The sequence below is a fragment of the Prinia subflava genome, chromosome 10 (assembly GCF_021018805.1).
Source record: "Prinia subflava isolate CZ2003 ecotype Zambia chromosome 10, Cam_Psub_1.2, whole genome shotgun sequence".
Lineage (NCBI taxonomy): Eukaryota > Metazoa > Chordata > Aves > Passeriformes > Cisticolidae > Prinia > Prinia subflava.
The window spans coordinates 30,237,474-30,254,871 of record NC_086256.1 but is presented as its reverse complement, the minus strand read 5'-3'; the positions used below and the strand labels follow the sequence as shown (position 1 = coordinate 30,254,871).

The 17,398-nt window shown below is 40.3% G+C and overlaps 1 protein-coding gene across 4 annotated transcripts in view; it reads right to left on the bottom strand.

Moving 5' to 3' along the window:
• MTA1 (metastasis associated 1) overlaps nucleotides 1-17,398 on the bottom strand; it is a 76,098-nt gene that overhangs the window by 17,713 nt on the left and 40,987 nt on the right. For all 4 annotated transcript variants that reach the window (XM_063406741.1, XM_063406738.1, XM_063406739.1 and 1 more), the window contains 7 exons: nucleotides 14,475-14,533; nucleotides 8,034-8,149; nucleotides 7,077-7,228; nucleotides 5,233-5,422; nucleotides 4,759-4,848; nucleotides 2,724-2,876; nucleotides 1,853-1,888 (listed from right to left, as the gene is read on the bottom strand). In XM_063406741.1, the coding sequence (XP_063262811.1) occupies nucleotides 1,853-1,888; nucleotides 2,724-2,876; nucleotides 4,759-4,848; nucleotides 5,233-5,422; nucleotides 7,077-7,228; nucleotides 8,034-8,149; nucleotides 14,475-14,533 (796 nt within the window). The remainder of the gene's footprint in view (nucleotides 1-1,852; nucleotides 1,889-2,723; nucleotides 2,877-4,758; nucleotides 4,849-5,232; nucleotides 5,423-7,076; nucleotides 7,229-8,033; nucleotides 8,150-14,474; nucleotides 14,534-17,398) is intronic.

Here is a 17,398-nt window from a genome sequence, read left to right as displayed (position 1 = left end):
GTATCCATGTCCACAGCCAGCAAGATTTACCAGTTCACATGCAAGGCAGCTGGGAACCTGTGCTAAGAGGCACCCACACAAAAACTGGCACCAAGACAGAAAGAGATCCCCCAAACTTCCACCATCTCCTTCCCTGTGCACAGCAGATCTCAATCCAAGTTCTTTAAATGATGTTTCCTTGCAGGTGGTTCCCTTCCCTCCCAGTCCTGGCAAAGTTTCTAGCAACCCAGGCTCAGGAAATATTACAGATGCAAAACTGCAGCGTGGCAAACATTTTTCATTCACAAATAAATCTCAACCAACAGGTTTAAGCTGAACTGCTCACACGAATATCCAATTAACACACACTACCCCCAGCAGGTAAACAGATTCTGGGAGTGAACTGGACTCTGCTACCTAGCAGTTACAGGAACAAGTACTCCAGCAAGTATTTCAGTGGCTGGCTGAGAACAGACCAAACAGGTAGAGCAGCAGGTGCTCAGGATGACCCAGACTCCGCACAGCTACACACATCTCCTTCAGAGAAACACAAACCCTGAGGAACAGGTACTTTTCCAAAATCATCTAGCAGACAGCTCCAGCAACAGTTATAACTGAATGGAACACTAAAACAGGGATCCTCCGTTTCCAGAAAATCGTGTTGGGTTATCAAGTCCATGCTCTATGCAGAGAGCCTTCCGGAGGGAAGGACCCATTCTTCTACTTCCCTCCTTTGGGCCACAACATCTCTGAGCTTTCCAAGTGTGTCATCTGCTGAGAAGGATATTTTGCAGGGAGCAGCAGGTGTGCCCATAAGCAGGTAGTCGCCAGGAGCTGTGGAAATTCAGTGAGCTACTCTGCACATACATCCCTCATTAATGGACAAAGCTTTTGAGGAAGCCAAACTGACCAATGCAGCAGGGTTTTGTTATTCTCCCCAAAAGACAAGTTACAAAGCACATAAAAACTCAGCAACAAGGTATCAAGGAATAAATTTCCAAAGAGAGCAAGACAGTAGAACAACCACTGTCCTCATTGCTGTATTCTCCACATGCACTCATATTTGCATGCATGTAAATATGATAACAGCCATCCACTGCCTCAGCCAAAGATTATCATCAGGGCATGCAGTGCTGGCCAGTTTATGGCAACATGTAAGCTTAAGTTTTGTGTTCGCCTGCTCACTGTGACATTTTGTGGTTGTCTGTCTCCTAAATATTCAGAATTGGTCTCTTCTACAGAATTTGGTGAAGTGACATCATATATACATTTCCTGCATTATCACAAATGAAAGATTCTGACATCTCTTCAGTGCTCTGAACAGATTAATTTTTAACCAATGGAAAATTTGAAAATCATTTTCTACTGCCAGCAGAGAATGTGCAGACAGTCTTTCACCAGTGAGACTGTCCACTCTCACTGGAAAATACAGAAGGTTGAACTTGGGACTTGATGTAAATACTATCTTCTATTTCTTTTAGTCCAAGTGAATTCAAAGCAATTCAAGACACGTGAAACTTTGCTTTCTTAAAAGTTGAACAGTGAAACAACACCTATTTTCAAACCAACCATCACAGCTCCCTGCAGTTTCACAGAACTGCTGGAAGAATGTTCTGTCAGCTTAAGGAATTAGGAATCAATTCTGAATGCAGGACTTCATGTCTTCAGTACAGTTGTACAACTTGTTGCCTGCGTGTGGAAAGCCTGAAAGGTGAGCAGCAAAACCAGGTGTGGAAGTGGTTACCCAAGGAACACTTAGACATCAACACAGAAGGTGCACACAGACTCATTAGCCACAAAGCACAGACAAGCCAGCAGATGAAACTAAAAATCACTCTCCTAGCATAAGCTGAGCGCAGCTTCAAGGTCTTACCCCTGCTAGGCATCAACAGGCGCTTCTTCATGTTGCCTGATAGAGCACAAGTGAACAGAAAAGAGAAAAACATCACATCAGCAACCTGAACAGCAGCAGTTTTAAAAGTTCTTATGTTAAAATACAATCAGATATCAAAGGTTTGTAATTATATTTCAGATAAGCTACATACAAAGTTAAAATTAAAGGTAGAAAATGAGAAAGACTCTCTGGATCTCCCTCCCTGCTGAGAGTCACCTTTACACCAACTGTTCCTTTCCCCTGTTAAGGAGAGCTACCCTCTGTGTTCTCACTCCTGTTATGACCATTTCAACAGACCCTTTTCTCCTCATCTGACATAGGGGCTGCACTTTCTCTTCCCTGACACTCTCAAGAAACAGCAGTTCTTCGGAACAGAGACCCTGAGTCCACGCCAGGGACATCTTGCTTCTTTCTCCCACTTCAAACACTTTCCCTTACCTCCTCTTCTTGAGGAGGTGAAGCCCACGCACAGAGGTGGTTAGTAACAGGGCCAACAAGGGAAACATCACTCAGAAAGTCTACTAGGGTATTCTTCACACTATTAATTTAAAAACTGAAGGGAAGTTTCTCCTTTGCTATCCCATTTGCGAGGTTGGCCAAGCCAGGCAGTGTTCCACTAGCACAGTGACTTTATGTGCATGCACTTCCCTGCCAGTACACCTCATGTGCCTTACCCAAAAGGAGAAATGGGACAGGTGGCTTTTACACTATTTAAAAATAACCTTCCTCAAGATGAGAAACTCGGAATTTTATAAAGAGGATTATGAGTTTACATAATCTCCTTGTACAGCGAAAGAACAGAAGAAAAAGCCTATAGACACGACATAGAATTTTGTGGAAAAATATTTACCATCCATTCCATTGTGTTGTTCGTAACTTCTTTTTCCCAGGATAGTTGGGGACCCATTATTAATGACAGGTGTAAACTTAGCAGGAGTCAGATTGTTGAGAGAACTGGACAAGCTCTTTGCAGGATCTGGTTTCGGAGGACATGGATGAGACTCTGGTGGAAAACAGCAAAGTAAAATTTTTTATTAGCAAAGACACTGGAACGATAAATCTTAAAACAACCTGCAAACTTCCAAGGTGACCAAGTACACCTCCTCTTACATACAAACTATCTCAGTCAATAGTTTTGACTGGAGATTGCTACTGATATAAAGCATTTCAATATATTTATGAATTCACCTCTACTAAAGATGTTAAAATCATTATCATAGTATTATCCTAAAATAAGATTTGATAGAAAAAGCACTTTATATCTATTTCCATAACACTGTTCTCCAATAATTCGAGGTGATTTTTGGGGTGCTGTATACTAAAACCCAACTTTGGCCATGTTGGTCATGCAATACCCCTGAACTCTGGGGAAATTACAACTTCCCCAGTTTGCCAGAAATGTTTATTAAAAATACAATTTCTCCAATGGCAAAAAAAGTGACGATTCAAAGACCCACTATAAAGAACACAACATCTGAATTCAAGCTTTGGGCCAAGGCAGAGATCAAGCCCACACTTTTCAACTGAAAATACTGAGAAAGTTACAAGGAACAGCAAATGGGAACTTCGACTGAGTCTTTCTCTTGCAGGCCCAATAGTAGAGTAACATATAAATTTAATCCCACTAACACCACCAAAAAACCCTTCTTGTCAGTCTTTCAGCCTCCCTCCATTTCCATCAGTCTTTTCTTCCAGCTCAGTAATCCAGCGGAGACCCTGACACAGTGCAAGGAAAATTCAAAACCTACTGCTACTTTCTGTACAATTATTAAAATAAGGATTTTATCCAACAGCAAACTTCTCCCTTCACTTGCCCTCTTTTGTTGCACTGTATGTTTCCAAAGGTTTCTCAATCCGTGTATCCCATTAGTACACAGCAGAAGTACAACATCCAACAGAGAAGTAGTAAATATCTAATACACCCTCAGCCTTACAACATTTCATCAACAAAAACATTCAAAGAAACCTAAAATCAATTCCAGTGCTGCTTATGTAAATAAAAAGGCAATCAACTTTCTTGCTAAGCTGGAAGTCTTCAAAGTGCCCCTGAGACTTCCCTGAGAGACTCGTGTTTGGCTTCCAGAACAACCTGAGAGATGTCTACAGGGTGACTGGGAGCACCGGGGAAAAAAATCTGGCATTTTGCTGGAGTCAGCGCTGGGATGTCCCATAGCATCACTCTGGATGCTTCCAGCACCTCAAACTTACACCAACGTTCTGGATGGAGCTACTCAGTCCTGCCCCACAGACTGGTTCATGAGGCAAAAGTCCTCAAGAAAATTGTAATTAAAAAAATTACAAAAAACCCACCAAAACCCAAGATGAAAGTGAAAACCAGAAGTATGATCCTTTTGTCTAGATTCAGCAGACATCACCCATCAACTAATTCACAAGCTGTCAAGGGACACAGTGCTGTCCTAAACCCAAGAGGCTTCTTGGAGGACCCAGCTGTACAAACTATCTCTGGACAGCCCAAAAATAAAAGAAGTGAATAATCAAATGTTCCCAAAACATGATGTTAGTGCTTCCACCAGCAGGTGCTAACTTGTAACCCCATATGCATCAGAAGCCACAGGAAACACATCCCTCCCTTTGAAAAAGTTTCTGATACAGCTTTATGACCCCAGAGTGGATTGCAGAGACACTGGGTGTGTCAGATTAAGCAGGAAAAGTAAAAGCGACAAGTTAACAAGATAGGTTTCATGTTTTCTTTGGTTTGTGGGGTGGGGAGTTTTTATGCCTTGTTCTTTTGTTTGTTTGTTTTAATCCAGAATGAGTATCTAAAGCTAGACACAAGTGGAAAACCCAAATGGTCAGCAGAGTAGCTAGGAGGGTGTTTCCTGTGTTTGGGGGTTTTGCATGTGATGGTTTGGTTTGTTTAATACCTAAATACCGGAGTACTGCTTCTAAAGGCTTTCGAACCACTTGCTTTAATAGCAATGGGTTTTCTGATGCCTCAGGTAAACGTGCTGTGCCTGTAAAACACAGAAAAAGAATTAGAAGGTGAAGACATTTAGCTATTATAGCAAAATCAAAAGAATAACTCCAGTGTCCTGAAAGAGTTTTGCTATTAAAAGGAATTTTACAGGTGGCAAGCAGATCCTGGCAACAGGACACAAACACAGAGAATGCCCCACGTAATAGCAAACACAAATGTTTTAAAACAAACAACTCATGAACTCTCAAAGTTATTTTGCCCAGCCCACCTTCAGTTAGAAGACTCTGCAAGTACAGCTAAATTTTGTGAAAGCACTAGCTATGTGCAAGAGAACATCTCAGCAAGCTGCAACTCAAAACCTTATAGGACAGGAGTCTCAAAGGACTCCTGGGCAAGGAGGTCCCAGCTGCAGCCCACTCACATTCTGCTTTGATTGCTGCACTGTTGATAGGCAGATAGGGGTGTCTTGCAGCGTGCCAAGGGCGCAAAATATCTCGACATAAACGTCTGGCAATTCTGGTCAGTTTTGTTGTGTGGAGATAGAAAGCTTGTCGTGTCTTCATCGCAAACTTGGGACTCCCACTGTTTCGGACTGGCACACCATGAGGACTCTGAAGGGAAAGGAAAATAAAAATGGTTTCTGAAAAAGTAATTATTAGAAAGTATGGCTCTAAAGAAGAGATAGTATTTCGTAAAATCACTTTCAATTACTGATTCTCAGACATAACAACAGAAATGGTATTACAGACAAAAATATTTTTAGCCCAGCTATTCGTCATTTCCCAAGTCTTACCCCAAATATCTCAAAGGATAAAATGAAGGTAAATCTTTTCACCTTGCAGGGATGCATTTATTTGTATGCTGTCACAAGTTTTAAGGTAGGGATCCAAAAGCCAGATTTTAAGAACTTATCACATGATTTATGATGCTTATCATAATGATTTAGAGCTTATGGACTCAACAGAAAAACACTCCAGTTTTGGATGCTTAGAGTTGCTCTGGAGGTACAATGCAAACTCGTTATAACAAAGCATTTGTCAGAAGGAGAGGAAAATCAGGAAGAGCTGCATGAGAAAAATATTCACCACAAACTCACTTTCCAATGCAAACGTATGGCACGCAGGAATGGTTTTGGCTCAAAGCTCCAAGAATTTGTTTTAATTCTTACCCTTAACTCAGCAAATGTACTCACAGATGTCAAATATTCATTGCATATAGTAAAGAATACTACTGGAAGGCATTTATCAGCTACTGAGAACCAAAGCAGTATCTTATCTTCTTTATGAAAAGCAACTAAGTAAACCAATGCAATAATGCAAGTAGTATCTTGTTATCTCATACCCACCCACAGCTAGAAAACATGAAGTAATTTCAGTTTGGGGAGAGCAAGGCTTTCCCTTCTCTGACTATTTATATACTTTTAATTAACAAACAAGAGGTATAAGGCAGTTATCTCAGCAATTAGGAGGCTTCAGAAGGCAAAGAGAAGCCTGGAAAAGATAAAGGTCAAACATAAGAAATGGAAAGGGAATGATAGCAAAGAATAGGAGAGAGGAAAGAAATTATCCTAAAATAAAAGTTCAGTATGTGCTATCCTTCTATCCATGTGATAGTTACTTTTCCCAATCACCTTAATTCTAATCCTTCCAGATTAAACTTTCACCAAATTCAGAAAAAAATCCGAGAATTTTGGTTTTGGAATAAGAGAGGAAAAATTAAACAGAAACAGCTCATACAATGCTTACTCAAACCCATCCATAAAAAGTAGGATTATTAAAAAAATACAATTAGGTAGAAAAACAAGATAAAGGATCTCTAAAAAGCCACTAGCTATTTGGGGTATATCTAATTTTGAATATGCCTTGGGAGAGCAAATAGGCTTCAGGAAATAATTAATTCTTTTGCAGAGAAAAAACCAGTGCTGTTCCCCCTACAGCAGAAATCATGGATACCAAATACCAGAAGCACTGGCTGGCATTTCAGTTTTTCCCATCTCCACAAAGTCATTCCATGCATTTGAAGGCTGCTTTGCTAAGCAAATAATGGGGTTTTTTTTCCTCAGGGCAGTACTTGGCAACAAACTACTTCTAGCCGAGGTTAATGCACCAGCTTCTGCTTGACACAAAATACCAAACCCAAGGACAACAATGAAGGCTGAAGGCATTCTTTTGGTGGTTAAATATTTAAGAACAGTGAGCAGGCAGTTGGGTAGCATGACACTCATCTTGCCAGGCAGAGGCAGCAGTCTGCCTGCTGGATACCCACCAAATTATTGCGGTTTGGTCCAGGCCTCTCCCCATCTAACCGTGTTGGCATTTTCAAGCCACCGTATTTCTTCCAGTAGGTCCAACAGGATGCACAGAGGCGACACTGCATGTTAGGGGGACCCCAAGAATACCACTGGTAAGACTGGGTGGCTAGAGATAACAAAGGTGGAAATTATATATATCCTTACACAGGATCACTCTTCAGATCTTATTCTCTTTAGAAGCAGCACAAAAGAAAATGCCCCCCCCCACACACAGAGCAAAGCTCAAACAGACCTTAAAAACTGATGATGGCTTCACTATCATCACCACTGTTAAACATACTTGTGATTTCAGCAGAATTGATTATATTAATCTACATCCCTTTTAAAACATGAACAAAAGGAAACATTTATTTGGATGGGAAAATTTCCTGCTAAAGGAACCAAAGGTTCTGTTTGCAAGACAATTTCCGCAGAACATGGGAAACAGCAAAGATTGTCTTCAGGAGCTTTCCACGTATTAATTTTACAACTGAAAAATGTACAGAGTCTGTGACTTAACTTCTCATACAGTCCTACATTCCAGCATCTCTAAAGGCTCCTCATAAAGGAATACAATCATTAGAACTCAGTACATTAATATCAGGCAGCAGATCAAATACAGTGGTGTCACATATTTTGAAATCTACTAAAAATTATGAAAAAATTTGTCAAATTCACACCTTGCTGATTTAAACATTCACTCAGTAGTTACCTGCAATTATTTAGAACATTTACTAACTCCCCCTTTAGTACTTCATTCTATTTACAAATCAAACACCAGCAGTTAAAAAACAAAACAAAACAAAACAAACATTAAACAAAAACAACCTCCAAAAAATTTTGCTTAAATGCTGCTATATCCAGTTCTGCCCCCCTAGCCCAGCAGAAGACAGCTTTAACATTCCCAACTCAGCTGCTGTTCTGGCACTTACTGTAACAGCTCTCACAGGCCCGTCCTGCTCCTGCGTTCTGTGCCTGGACTCCAGTACCATTTACCACTCCTGGTTTGACATTATTTACATTGATCTGGTTGGGGTTTGGCTTGTTACTTAAGACACAAAGCAAAAAGAATGACAAGTGTTAATTGAGGCATGCAATTTTTTCTATTTGACTTTTGAAGGTATGGCTCAAAATGTTTGAAGACTCAAATTTCATTCAGCATGTGGCTTCCAGAACCAGCTGTAATTACCAGCAATCTGACTTTTATGAAGACACTGTCTCAAATAATATTTTAAAAACACTGATAATGAAAGTAACTAAAATGATAGTTGGATGCCATTTACAAGACTTCAAAACCTTTTAAAAAAAACAATAAACCAGGTCAGGTAGGTATCTTATTCACTATCCCAGACATGTGAATCTAGGTAAAAACAGATCTCACCCACAAGTTCTCAACATGACAGATATTTTATTTAAATCTCCAAAAAGAAGGCTGGGGACTGGAGCAGGAGCAGTATGCAGAGAGGGCAACATCTGCTTAATTCAGGGAAATATAACCCTAGACAGCAGTCACAAATATCTCCATGTTGTCCCACTTCAAGGGTTTGTATCATGTGGCCACAATTCCCAAAACCACACCCAACATGCAACAACAGCTGGGTCACCTCAGCTCATTCCTATACCCTCTTTAAAATGATTATTCAGGAAAAGCCAAGAGCTAAAACAAAAGCTACTGATGGGAGCCAAGAATGCAAGGCCAACAGAACCTTGGCATGGAGAGCAGTATGGGATAGCACAAAACCTCTGCAGAGGAAGAACTGTCTGAGGGGGAAAATGAGGCCTTCAAAAAATCTTTGGCATGGGAGGGAAGAAGGAGGACAGAGTATTGCTGTTGCAGGGACAGGACTTCTGGGGAATGGAGGATGGTGGAAGAAGTCATATGTGAAGTTTCACACAAGAGCAAATGAGGAGTGTATCAAACATGCAAGGACTCCGGGGTTCTGTTAGGAGTTCACATTATAGAAGCAACAAAGAGCAGGCAGGCTTTGGAGCCAACTGCTGAACATAAGACCAAATTGCAATGCTGGTCACATTCCTATCTTATTCTCTTACCTGAGGACTGAAGGGAGTGGGCATATTCCTTTTATTTCCAACTAACAAACCCATGATTTGGAAGCAGAAATATCTTAAAATGGCTTTCTGCAATCCTCTTTTCTTACACATCAGTTGCACACTGACACAGGAGTCACAGTGATTTCAGCAACCCAGAATACTTGCTGCATTTCACCCGGGCTAGCGCTACAAAAACAGTATTGTGGGAATAGAGCCAAATTAATTTCTTTCTAATGGGGCACCAGCATCAGGTTTCATGTTCTCAGCAATGATCCCTGAAAGCAAAGGAGTTCCAAGTGACATAATTCTGAAGACAACTGGAAAGCTGATGCTGCCTTGGAAGCCAGAAAACATCCTTCTTATCTTAAAATGTCCAATCAGATCCTGAGATACAGAGCTCAGTAAAGCACCATTTTGACAGAGACAAAATAGGTTCTGCTGTGAATGAGCTACAGGAAGAACACGCAGATTGCATAAGGAGGCAAGAGCTTGTTTGTCCAGTTGAGGAAAACTTCTGATAGTGTTTTCACTGTAAAATTCAGAGCCTTTCTGCAGCAGAGAGAGTTCAGGAGGCCAGGTGGCACAGAACACGGTCAGTAGTTTGTTCCTATAGCACACTGAGCAGCACATACACAGCTCAAAAGCAGCAGAGGAGATAGAAGAAACCCAAACACTTAGATTAATGCTGAATATTCAAGCCTGAATATGCTTTTATCTCCTGCTTATTAATTTGCCTGCTCCTAAAAAGATTAAAGTGTTTCAGGGTGCTTATCAGAAAGGCACCAAGTTGTGACCCCGCAGATGGCAGGAGATCTGCAGGCACGTTTAACAAAGGGGCAGTTGAAAGAGGGAACATTCACACTCCTCTGCTCCGGGACGTCACTATAGTAACCTGCTGCAAAAGAAATTCTGCCAATGATTCACGAGCAAACTCCATGTGCAAACGCTGCCCCGATGCTGCAAAACAAACAGCCCTCACAGATGCACACTGCTGCGTGCGGTGTTGCTCCACAGAGAAAGAGACTGAAGTACAGAAAACTAAGGCCTTATGCTTCAACATTAGGGCTGTAGCTTCCCCTTCTATACCTTGGATTTAGTCTCCAAAAATATAGCAAAATTGTCTGAAATCCATCAGTAAAGCCCAACAAAGCACATCAAAAGAACTGGGACTAGAAAGGAGGATGATGGCCTGACTCCATTATTCTCTCAAAAACCATTATCATGCTTATATTTAAATATAAGTTTAAAGCATGCACTGGTGAAAGCTGATCACCAAACCGTGCTGATCAGAAGGACTAACACACTGTAGTTGTGGTAAACTCCAGCATTCTGCAGCACTACAATTAATGAAGCTTCAGCAAGCACCAGAGAGTGTCCTGCTCCAAAGCTATGGTCAAGTTTCTCAGCAGCAGTAACAATAAAATTCAGGTAGATAAAGTTTTCATCATATGAGAAGCAAAAAGTTCTCAATTGTTGATGATATGTTAATTAAACTTGTTTGATATCACCAAAGCCTGCCACAGCTATTAACAAGAGAATCAGATGAGTAACTGGATGAATCATTAAGCAATTAATGAAGCTGAAGCTAAAGATGCAAATAAGGTAGTGAGAATACAGATGGTGTTATAAACTGTCATTTCCAGTTCTTGTATCAGAAGTGGAAGTCACTTAAAGGGGTTTCAGTTGGGAAGGAACAGTCAGTTATGCTAGAACAGGGACCATGAAGTGCAGATTTCTGAGCTGTATTTTTCAGATCAGTCTCAAGAGAAGAGATGGAGGCAATGAAGCACATGCAGAGAGAAGCCTGTCAGCATGGACTGAAGCCCTTGCACAAAAAAAACCAAACCCACAGAAGACTGATATCCCTTCAGTAGATGGGTAAACAGCATTTGACATGCAGCACGGTGATGAAATTTTTGTTGTTAGAAATAATTATAAACTTAATACCATCCGGTGAATGCTTCTGGATATTGAAGAACCCATGTGTGCTGGATGCAACAGAACAATTAAGAAATAAAGCCTCAGAAATAAAAACAATTCTAAATTTTTTGTAAGGCACATTTGTGCCATTTATCTCTAGGCATCTAACGGAAGTGTCTGGATCCAGGCAACAGAGGTGAGCTTTCCTCACAGCTCTTCAACCTCCTGTATATACCCACTTCTAAGAACAGCTCTAATCACCATTAAACAATGCTTTCTGACTAGGAGCAGCTTTCTCCAACAAAATGTTGGAGATTGCAATTTTAACTAGCAGAGCAACCAATGGAAAAGCAGCATTACATCTTTTAAGTTTTCTATGTTGCCATGGACCTCTGTACAATGAAACAAAGAAGAAAAATGGCCTTGCTCCTCAAGCAGAGGACAACCAAGAAATAGACAAAGGAATTATCTTCAGCTTGTTAAGCAGTTGCCCCAGTAGTGATCTGAAGCTTTGACCTACTCCTCCATTTTCCCTATTGGATTCACAAAAGGAGCACAGTAGGGAGAACAGTATTTCCCTGCTTCACAGCCTTTGAGAGGCTGCATTTGCAGCTTGTCAAAGTGCTTTGAGATTCTCAGATAAAATACTGTAAATAGAATGTATTCATTAACACAGACAGATGTAGAGTTAAAAGTTACATTTTTCACCAGTACACTTTGGAGACTGGAAATTGTGTGGAGCAGTTAATTCTTCCCTTTCTGTTCCTACCCCTTCTGGTATCACTTAGATCAAAGCAAATGAGAGAAAAGCCACACAAAACTGGATGTCTCGGCCTTCACGACTGCACATGTCCTAATCCCAAAAAGCATAAGCTACACAACCAGATCTTCATCAAAAAGAAGATGGTACATATGATGCCTGTAAGATTAGTGAAACCAGAGTACAACTTCCACAACAACCTGAAGAGTATGTCTGGGTAGACAGCAGAAGGAGAAAGAGTTTGAGACTACACCTGCATGAAGGTCTTTCAAGCACTGCACTCACTTTGGAGGATGGCAAGACAAGGCATGTGAGAATGTGGAATCTCTTTGTGCACTCAGACTTCTGTTGCTGCTTCAACACCACTCCCACTGACAGAGACAGTGGTACAGAAAACAACTGAAACATTTGTTTTTCAGTATTTCCTGCATTTGACTGATTTTACACTTTTTCCCTTTCACCAGCAAAGCACATTAGTGCTTTTCAGACAAAGGGTTTCATTGCAAAGCCATTTTTACAGACATTAGGTTTTGTCAAGTCAACTATACATGTCTGTCCCAAACCCAGGGTTTTTCTTGGAAGAGGCACAGAAATGTTTGTTCAGTCTGGGTCAGAAATGTTTTTCTTAGATGTTGGTGTAGGGCTTGATAACCTCACATCAATTACCTGGATGAGCCTCCATGCTTCAGTCACCTGCGTTAATAAATTTGGGGCACAGTCTCAAGTTTAAAAATATCAACTCTAAAGCTTTACATAGAGCTGTTATTTTTCATTGTGTAACATGCATGCAACCTTTGAAGACAGCTTCTATTCTTTTTCTTATCTTCCTCCTCTCTGCTAGATTTTCCTATTTACCATTAGAGAAACAAACAAGAGCCCTATCAATGGAAGACAGCCAGAGAGTAAAAAAAAGATAAAATTGTTTGAGCCTGATATCCTCCAGGGTCTCTAACTGGCAACAATTTTACACCAGTTACTGTTAAAATTGGTTTCAGTCAATCAGCTGATATGCTTCTGCATGGGTCTTGTGACAGCCTACATCAAGCAATTTATTTTCGAGGTGACAAGTGGATCATTATGGCTCAAGCCTAGAAACAGGAATGGGCTCAGTAATATGATAAGGACAAATCAATAACATTGATATTTGGATCCCTAGACTGTGCATTGCTATTACAAGCTAAGAATGTAATCTTCTTCTAGGTCACAAGATAATGTAGATGCCATACAGTCCCTATATGCCAGACCTTGTACTCCAGCTTGTGTAGAAGTAATCCAAAAAGCTTAGAAATATTTAATTGCTGCCATCTTTAGAGGTATTAATAGCAAGGAAACAGCAGAAGCATTCAGTTGGGATTAAGTCAGGTAATTGCTACTTTTCCTGACACACATGAAAGGATAGTGAAGGAGGAGGAAAATGTAACCCCCCATTTTATCAATTGAATAATATGTAACTTAAGGTATAACACTCATAAAAGGAATTGTGACTGGAAAGCAAAGCCAGAGACAAGAAGAGCAGCCACGTGGGCAGGGCCGGATCTTCTCCTGAAGCAGGGAGGTAAGCTGCTGATTTGATTATGTGTTCTCTAGGTAGGAAGAAGAATTACCTTGCTGAGGGATAAGATGCCACTCCAGGCAGCCATTATCAAATGAGCACCACAACCTTCCAAACACAAAGCCCTCCCTCCACACATTATAATCCAAGAGAACAGCAGGACTGCCAGGCTCTCTCATCTGCAATATCCTTTTGCATCTGCAGTCTAATATAAACTGCCTTTTTCTTTATGAGCTTATCACATTGTGAATTCATGTTTAATTTCATGTCCAGTGTCCCCTTGCAGAGTAACACTGTCCACAAAAAGCAATATTGTTGAAAAACTGTGTGACAAGAAATCTATTTGGCTTCACTCTGAATATTACACCTCATTTTCAGTAAATTCACCTGAGAGGTATTGACATATAATCATGAACCCTCTATTTTCAGAAGAAATAAGGGGCCGTCTTGCAAGCTAAATATATAAAAATTAGTTTTATCTAAAGTAACAGAACAGATGGTAGAAGTTCATAAATATTTAAAAGGAGACAGCATAAAAGAGCAAAGGAGTTATTGGGGATAATACACAGGGGAATGTATCTGGGAGTGGAAGTTGAAAAGTGAAAGGAGAGGGTAGACAAGAAGTTCTGCATTATAACAACAACTGAATTATATATAATAATAACAACTAGCCTATGCAGAGGAAATGCAATAGAAGACATTTTACTAATAATTTTGTTTTAAAATATATGTGCACCTATAAATAATTATATATTCTTTTTAATATATAATGACATATAGGAAACAAACATGCATTGGTGATCCACTGCTGAGAAAAAATAAAAAAAACAGAGAGGTTACTGAGCAGTTAATTAGCTACCCTTTTGTTCACTACCATGCTGACCTGCCAGCAAGTCTCCAACTCCCAGTCCATGCAAAAATAAAAATTAGAAGATAAGTAAGAGTCACTTCAGGATGGGAACAGAGGATGCAGGAAACTGGCAACATGATGGCACAACATCCTAACCAGGAAATAATAATATTGGTAGGACATGGAAACTGTACACCAGTCCCTCTACAATGAGACAGAAAACAAAAAGAGATACTTACTAGTTGGGTATATACACTTGTTTTAGCTTGCTTTCTGCTTCTGCCGCTTTCAATCGTTTCTTTGAATAGAAAAAAGAAAACAGTTACAATTAAAAGAAAATAAGAGGCATCTTACTTGAGTCATATAGTAAACTTATAAGGGCTTCAGCAGCTATTTACTGAGCAGTTACAACTAGATCTTGTTCCAACAAGAAAATATTCACTGAAGACAACTGTGGGCATCACATGACTATGTCGCTTTTCAAAAAAGTCAAAAGAGATGCCAAGCTACTATAAATGAGGACAAACTTTTCATTCCCATTCTCTTCAATTCAAAATCCTTTTTTTTCTTTTAGAGTTTTTATTTCCCCTGCAGAAGAAAATCTGACGTGTCACCATCAATTCTCCGTGATGACATTCACCAGCTGCACAATAAGAGATACTGCAATGCAACCCCTCCATCACAGTTCCCCAACAGCTGCACCAATTCAAAGTTTCAAGTAAGACTTTTGTGTTCATAACCCTAAACTTCTGAAGGCTCAGTGACAAGAGATGTTTTTCTTTAGACATTAAGAAGATCAGTAACTCCTTTTATAACTCAGACCTTCACCATTTAAACAGTAAGAGACACTCTGAGATTCAGGTTTTCTCTTTATTATATTTGCAAAATAAATTTAGGGTGAACCTCTGGAGGTCTCTAGTTCAACCTCTGCTCAAAGCTGGTACCAGCTGTCTGCATAAAGCTGTGACAATGTTTTCCAGACAAACCAGCAGCATGGGGATATTCCAGACAAACAGGTTAGCTTAACATTTTCGATGCAGCAGCCTCAAGGCACAGTCTAGGAAAATAATTGTAAAGCTGAAGACAGTATCTTCATAGACACAGGAAGCACCAGAAAACATAATAAAATATAAGAGTGTGTCACTGAGGAGCTGGACAAACATAAAAAATGTTTTTACAGAGACACCACAGACATACAGAGAAACAACCAAGTCAATGTTTCCTGTAAGCATAAAGCTTTTATCAGGACAGTTTTAAACAACAATTTTCAATAGGACACTGACAGTTCCTCAACAAAGCTCTAGACTCCTAAAGATTTTCCCTCTTCCCTTTTCCTGCAAATAAGTCAAACTATCTTAGAAATCAAAGAACGAAGTTGCCAGACAAGAGAGCAAGGAATGAGAAAACAGAACCTCTGAAAGTTATCCTGAGACAATGGCTACATCTACAGAGAGCTGCACTCCTGGCTGTCTCCTCTCTGCTGGCATGGGCCAGTTTCCCAGGTTGCTTCTATTGAACTTCACCTAGGACAAGAACTGCTGCCTGAAAATTGGCCTCAAGAGAACCCAAACAAAGACCTGGTGGAGACAACCCTTATCAGTCCTACAGATGTACAGGCATCAATAACACACACCTTGCTGCCAATCAGTGATGGAACTGAAGAGATTCTCCTGAATACGAACTGCATGTTCAAACAGAATGTTTTCAAGCCACCTTAACTGAGCATCTTTATGTAAGAAACAAAAACATCAAAAGAGGGGCCCCAAGAAGTGCTGTCACAATGGTTCTCCAAACAGCATCAGAAATCTTCCTCTACCTTCCAGAGAGACACTACACTCAAAAAAATTACCTTTTAACAAAATGCATGCTTAGGTGCCCTGCAGCTCTGGAACTGGAGCTTGTTCCACACACAGCCTCAGCTGAAAAAGAGCACTTCATACTCCAGGCACAGACTGCCATGGGCACTTACACCAGCAGACGAACAGCTCCAGAGCTCATAGTACCCCCAGGAAATACATGGAAATCCACACCACACACTGACAAACAGCTTAAAATGCTGCTTGATGACCAGTACCAGAATCCAATTTCTTTGACAAAGAAATTCAGGAAACTTACTCTGGTAGAGAACTGTAGTGCTTTTTCAATTTCTAGATTCTGAGATGGAAAAGCTGGAGTTTTCTTGATGACATCTCCCAAGGGGACTATCTGGCATCATTATGTTATGACAGTTTTGGAAGTGTATGAATGCAAGAGCTTCATCCAATCACAAGGCATTATCAGCAACTGCAATATTCTCCTGTGCACAACATAAAGCCATTTGCCTTGGGGATCTGGCTAATTTAGCGTATTAAGCAGTATTTTAGTAAACAGGTGATGAATGTTAACCTCACCCCACAGATTTCCTTTGTGACTGATGACCACGGAGCAAGCCCTGAGCTAAGAACTGCCATAAGTCACCTGGACCTCACAACACCCTGGGGAGCAGCACAGCACACAACAAAGGGTACACACCCCTATCACAAACAGCAAACCAGGAAAATTCAGGATTTCCAGAAGGTACCACAATGTCATGGGTAAGCAGAGGCTTGGCACTTAGTATTTCTGGCTGTGGGCAATCGATAGACCAGATATGATGAGTTTCCTATTTCCTGACAGTGACTGATCCCAGAAGGTACAAAAGAAAGGTGCCTGAAATGTAGTAGTGCACAATTTCAGAATAATCCCTTCCCTGAGAAAATGCTTTACTAGGTCCTTTGCCAGTTATTAATTGATCTGTGCCTAAAGCATATTTATGCTATAAATTTTTAATGCTGTCTGATGTAGTTATGAATGTCCTCACCCCCAAGAAAAACCCAGAACATTTCTAACTTTTTCTAGTAGTTTGGCCTAAAAAAAAAATCTTTTTCCTGAGTTATTTATATACACAGATCTTAAGTATATCCTCTTATTTACCTCATCATATTTTCCCCATCTATAAAAGGAAGATATTACCAACTTGTCTATCCCACAGGGATTAAAGTACTAAGCACTGTACATTCAAGTTGGTGCAAACATCTGTCCTTTATATATCCTCTCCCAGATTTGACATCCTATCCACTGAGTTTGAAGGAGTTCTATAATAGGTCACATATCAGAGCAAATGTTTGTGGTCATTTTCTAAAGA